We start from the raw sequence: 6,288 nt of genomic DNA, 5'->3' as shown, positions 1-6,288 counted from the left end.
ATTATTTCAACTCCTATGAGTAATATTAGATTTTTCAAAAAAAGTAGTAATAATAAAATTGATGTATATTGTTGATATTTACTTTAAAGCATCACTTTTTTATTTGTTAGATATAATTATTTTAACTTTTTTACAAAAAAAAAAAAAAGAAAATTAGACTTACCGTGCATGGCACGGGATCTAAGCTAGTTTAATTCATTTTTCACACCTAGTGGACCCAACATAATACTTTCTCTTCCAATTCTTTCACTAATTATGCTTTTTACAATTTATTATTCTCTCAATTATCCCACTAGGTCCATATTTTATTAATTTCTTCAATTTTGCTAAAACTCCGCGCATGAAAAAATTGAGCAAGTATCAACTTATAGGTGTTCTTTCAAAAAAAAAAAAAAAAAAAAAAAAAAAACTTATAGGTGTACCATATACCGGAAGTATGTAACACATTTCAAATTGCTCCTCAATTCACCTCTCGGGGCCGGGCCGGGTCTGATTTGACACTTTTCTAGTCGCACAGCACTCAGCCACTCCTCACATTGGAAAATCAAACAACCAACTTCTCCAAAATTCATCACATCACAGATTCACAGTGAAGTTGTGAACTGAGTCACCAAAGTAAGAAGAAGAACCCAGATTCAAGGACACAATTAGTCTTCCTTAATGGCAGGTATTTAACTACATTTGCGCATTTCATCTTCCTTAATTCGCTTTCCTCCAATTTTGTTACAAAAAAAAAATTCAAGCTGAAATATAATAATCATAAATTCCAAAACTTTTTGTGTGCAGGTAAACGAAATTCAAATTCAAATCGGTCTAAACCGAGCAAATGGTTGGCCCAAAATCCGAGCAAAAGATGGGGGGAGTTGTTTTTCCTGCTCTACACTCCCTTTTGGCTTACTCTTTGCCTTGGGATTGTTGTCCCCTTTAAATTATATGAGGTTTTACTTCTAATTTCTTCTTTAATTCATCATTTATGGCCATAATTTTTCTGGGTTTTCTTAGATTTTTAGTAGTTTATACAAATACAAGTAGCATTTTTGGGTTGACTTTGAGTTAAGGGTAGTTATAATTTTTCAAATTTCATCACATTTACATGCCTTAGTTTTCTAGAGATTTTATTTTAATTGGGCAGTGATGTATACAAGATTTGTTTGAAGTGTGATTTTGTGACATGTTGAGATATTTTTGAATTATGATATCATATTGTAAATTAAGTGGTAGTCAAAGTTGATTACAAGATTATTTGATTTTGTTCTTAAGTACTCCATAACTGGTGATAGTTGAATGATTAAATTTTATGTTATACAATGTGATTATTGACAGAATTTTAAAGAGCTGGAGTACTTGCTTTTGGCTATGATTTCAGCTGTACCATCATTTGCCATACCAATGTTTTTTGTTGGAAAGGTGATATTTTGCAACTACACCCTTTTCGTAAAAGATTACCCAGATTCTTTTCATGTATGCCTTGGTTTAAGTTGATTGAAATGCTGGTTTTCAGGCTGATGAAGGTACTCCCTTGAAGGATCGTTATTGGGTGAAGGTTAGGTTTTGTTTTTTTTATTGTACCATATCAAAAGCTTTTGATTTGTTCATTATTTGATAAGATGTCGTTCACCTAATAACAAACGAGCTTTAATAATATCAAACGTAATAATAAGCTGCATCAACTGTTTGTTAGTTTTTATCAAAACTTTTAATTGTACAGTATAGTTTCTGGTAATTTGATTGTTTATGTTTATGAGTTGAAGTTTATAATATAGAAGTTTTTGGAGCATATGGATATTGCATTTCAAGTTTGGCTACTATTTATGCCTCAGTTAGCTACTTGCAAATGTTGTACTCTTTTGAGTCTTTTCTTTCTACGCTACAATATTGGTTCCTATTTCTAATCATCCATGGATTGAATGTTAAATCACCTGATGATTTCTCTTCAACAATTTGAAATCTTTAGGGTGTAACATATTTCAATCAATCAATCAAAGCCTTAATCCCAAAAGTGGGATCGGCTAACATGAACCAAAATTGATTATTCCGTGTAGTCATCAACATAAATCTTTCTCCTCCATCCCTTACGATCCAAAGCTTCATCCTCATGTAAATCCATGCACTTCATATCCTTCCTATGAAGTAACATCTTTGATGCTGTAATTTCTTCTGTTTGCAGGCGATTATTTGGATCATTTGCTTCAGTTATGTGGGTAATTACTTTTGGACCCACTATTTCTTCAAAGTGTTGGGAGCTTCATATACCTTCCCATCATGGAAGATGAATGATGTGAGCCACATTGACTTAATAGTCACTTTGGTATAGAAATCATTTTAGTCACCAAAACGCTGTTGCTAATTTTTGCTGCCTGTTGTAGGTACCACACACAACTTTCCTACTGACTCATGTTTGTTTTCTATTCTACCACGTTGCTTCAAATATGACACTTCGAAGATTACGCTATGCTCTTTCTGATGTGCCTGAGAAAATCCGGTGGATAATGGAGGGTGCATGGATTCTAGCACTGTCATATTTTATTGCATACTTGGAGACTATAGCAATTGCAAATGTATGTTGACTCTTTATGAACCCACTATTCTTGTGATACCATCATAATTGGTACATTATTGCCTTAGTTCATCTATCTTATGCAAGTTTTTCATATTGTTTTGGTTGATCTACTAAACTAGTATGTGTTGTTCTTGAATGTCCTTTAATTTGACTAGCTTGAAGCTGCTACTCCACCCCTTTAATGTATTTAAACCTTGGTTGTGAACTTCTCTGACAATTGCTCATTCCATCAATATCAAATTATCAATACATAGGCTTCTAGAGTATTTTCTTGAAATTCTATATTTGTACTTGTGAGGTCCACTACGCATAATGCTCAGCAATAAGCAATCTCAATTTTTTTATTTTTTATTTTATTTAAAGTGGGAGAGGGGTTAGCCAGAACACCTTCGTTTTCCTCTTGAATTGTTTTTATTCGATGTCTTAGTAATTGCTTATGTGATTACTATCATCAGGATCAATAGGGTTTCCTTTTACTAACTGTATCTGATGTTTTGCCCAATCATACTGATTAATCATCTAATTTCCTCTTATGGATACTATGGCTCATAAGTGCTCTCTGAAATGAGTACATGCTCTACATGCTCCTTACATGTTGAATGTGTTAGTTACTGACTAATGTCTACATCTATGAATGTGCAGTTTCCGTATTATGAATTTGTAGAACGAGACGCAATGTACAAAGTTGGATGTTTGTTTTATGCAATTTACTTCATCGTAAGCTTTCCCATGTTTCTGAGGTGAGTGTATACAGTGGACTGAAACTTATTGCATTTAGTTATCCAAGACTCGGGAATGATATTTGGCCTTCAGAAGCAAAGTATCTCATTTACATCTCCTCTACCTCTATGCTAAATATATATTTTTTCTAATGTGAATTTACTACTTCAGAATTGATGAGAAACCTAGCGACAAGTGGGACTTAGCAAGGGTTGCTGTTGATGCTCTGGGTGCTGCGATGCTTGTCACGATTATACTGGATTTATGGCGCATTTTCTTGGGACCAATAGTTCCACTTCCAGAGGAAAAGCTGTGTGCTCAAGCTGGGCTACCCTGGTTTGCAGATCATGTATCAGCTTGAGAATTTGAGATTATTCTATCATCGAAAACTAGTACCAAACAGGCAAACAGGCAGAACAACAGTAGTAAGACTACAAGCAGAAGATACTTTTGTACCAATTTTCCCTTTCTTGTAAAAACTATTTTTTCAACCTATTTTCATTTTTGTTTCCCTTGCTGGCCAATTTGAAAGAATACTGTATTCTGGGAAGCATTAAGGAAGCAGGCAGAAGATCTCTATGGCGAAAGTCAAGTGCTCGAGCGATCTCTTGCCCCGTATATTTTTAATCACCTGCAGCAGCTGAAGATGTGCGGGAGTGTTTCAAATCAAATGGCCTTGACTGTCAATTTTTGACGGAATTTTCTTTTTTTTTTTCAAACACATTTGACATTCAATCAATCAATCAGGGTATTATAACTTTCAATAAAGTTTTTGTATGGAGTAACTATTGTACCAAATATTAATTGCCACTGATTAATATTAATTGCCAATAAAGTATCATGTTGTACTATATTGCAGTGTAGTTTCCAAATGCAGTAAATTATTTGAAACTAAACTCTTGAAATGGATGAAATGGCTTGTGAATAAGACTTACGCCGAATTAAGTATGGAGTAATTAGATAAAAGCGTTAATTATGTATGAAATTGACGAAATGATCTTTCTTTCTGGAAAATTTACAATTTTGCTTGCTAAACTGCAAAGGAAGTGAGTCATACTCACGAACCGAGTTAGCTAGACAATCTTGAACATTTGAAACTCCCAAGTTTAGTATGAAGCACATATGATATGACTATATGAGTAGACAGAGTAGTAGTGCATCAGTTTAATTGAATTCTTAGTGCATCATAATGTAGACATCCATTTCATGAATTTATTTTTCAAACAACTTACCATATTTGTAATTAATTTTATTGATTACAATGTGATAATATGTACCTTATTGGCAATTATTATGAATAAGTGGTTCATACGTAGACGACTCTAGCTTGCTAGAATAATAACTAAACTTGGGAAGTTATAGAGCACTGATCGAGTTTGTTTCGTGGAGAATTTGCTTTCTATTGATCTATGTATAAGTATAAATAACATAGCAATTATGCAGAACTCATCACATACTTCAATTTTTTTTCATTGAATAACAAAATAATTCAGAGGGTGATAGAAATTGAGCCCAGGATCTCCTATAATCGGGAGAATTTAATAGCTCCAATCATTTGAGCTATCTCTTACTATATGGTTAAAGTAACCACTATGGCGTTAACTCAATCACCGGCTTCTTCTTACGGGCATTAAGGCCGGTTTCCTTGACCACTGCTTCAGGTTTAGTTGCTGGTGCTCCACGAGGCTTAAGAATGAGTTGAAGCCTCGTGGAGCACCAGCAACTGAACCCAAAAGCAATGGTCGAGGAAAGTGGCCTTGACGCTGGTAAGAAGGAGCCGGAGTTTGAGTTAATGCCATGGCAGTTAATTTAACAAGATGTTGCATTAAACTTATTTATTGGAGAGGATCAATTATTTATCTACTGTTCTTGGTACGATATATAGAGAGTATTATTATGTTCATGTTTATAATAAGGAATTAAGGTGGGAATTTGGGAAAAGGGATCATGTTTTATGGTTTACACAATTGCTGAATAATAAAAGGACTAATCCTTATTTTATTTGGACTTTAATATTGTACAACAGTTAAAAATCATTCTAATTGACATATACTCTTGTGCAGGTTTTATTAATGAAGATTGTGTTATATTTATATACTCATTTGAAGAAGGAGAATTGGTTCGAATCCTTCCAACGTGTACGCATATCTTCCTTTGTCACTACATTGGTGAATGGTGATCGGTTCTCAAAACATGTCTGCCGGTGTTCGATTTGTTGGGAGTAATACAAATCGATCGTTATGTACCGGGGCGAAGCCGGGGGGGGGGGGGGGGGGGGGGGGGGGGGCACCAGCTTATTATAAGTTTTTAGGATAAAACAATGTTAGCTTAGTGGTTGAGCGCTCAAGTATACATCTTCCTGGTCATGGGTTTGATTCTCGTGAGTTACCATGCATACTATTTTAATTTAATCTTTTTTTTTAAAAAAAAAATTTTTATTCACTATTTCTTTTACAAGTTTATTTTATTTTTTTTCCTTCAAACTTACTAGTATTAGCATTATTCTTTTATTTAATCTATTTTTCTTTTACCCCTCCAATCAATCTTTTTATTAGTTTGCCAACTCTTTTGATTTTAGCTTACTTATACTATTTTTCCTATGTCTAATTGACTAAATTAGTAAATTGCACACCTTACATTTTTTTTAGTTATTATATATTTATTTTTGTGCAAATGAACTACAAGAGCGATACCAAATATATCGTACACAAACCTTTGCTTAGCTATAATCAATAAGGCAAGTCCTCATTGGTTGAATGGTTGTAATATTGAATATTCTGATGAAATAATATTTTTTGTTGCTTTATAAAATTTAGTCAAATCTAATCTATAATATTGCAAATTCCGCATCAGAAAATATTATGTATAAAGAAAATATTAACTAAATAAGTCTCGACCCCCCCATATTAAAATTCCTGGCTTCGCCCCTGGTTATGTAACTGTGTTTGGCGTTTCTTACCCCTCTCGCCCTATACAGCGGTGTCGCCCTGGGAGGAAGGGCGGTGAGG

The 6,288-nt window shown here is 33.9% G+C and overlaps 1 protein-coding gene across 1 annotated transcript; it reads left to right on the top strand.

The window, feature by feature from the left end:
* The first annotated feature begins 477 nt into the window (after positions 1-477).
* LOC145608675 (cycloeucalenol cycloisomerase-like) lies at positions 478-4,098 on the top strand. Its single transcript, XM_081664281.1, has 8 exons — positions 478-667; positions 787-938; positions 1,324-1,407; positions 1,502-1,543; positions 2,168-2,278; positions 2,367-2,558; positions 3,203-3,300; positions 3,452-4,098. Exons 1-8 carry the CDS (start codon positions 661-663, stop codon positions 3,639-3,641), a joined length of 876 nt encoding a protein of 291 aa, XP_081520407.1. The 5' UTR covers positions 478-660; the 3' UTR covers positions 3,642-4,098.
* The last annotated feature ends 2,190 nt before the right edge of the window (positions 4,099-6,288 follow it).

Source organism: Chenopodium album, chromosome 23 (genome assembly GCF_948465745.1).
Source record: "Chenopodium album chromosome 23, dcCheAlbu1.1, whole genome shotgun sequence".
Taxonomy (NCBI): Eukaryota; Viridiplantae; Streptophyta; class Magnoliopsida; order Caryophyllales; family Amaranthaceae; genus Chenopodium; species Chenopodium album.
Note: the sequence above shows the minus strand (reverse complement) of the source record. Positions and strands in the feature narration are given on the sequence as shown.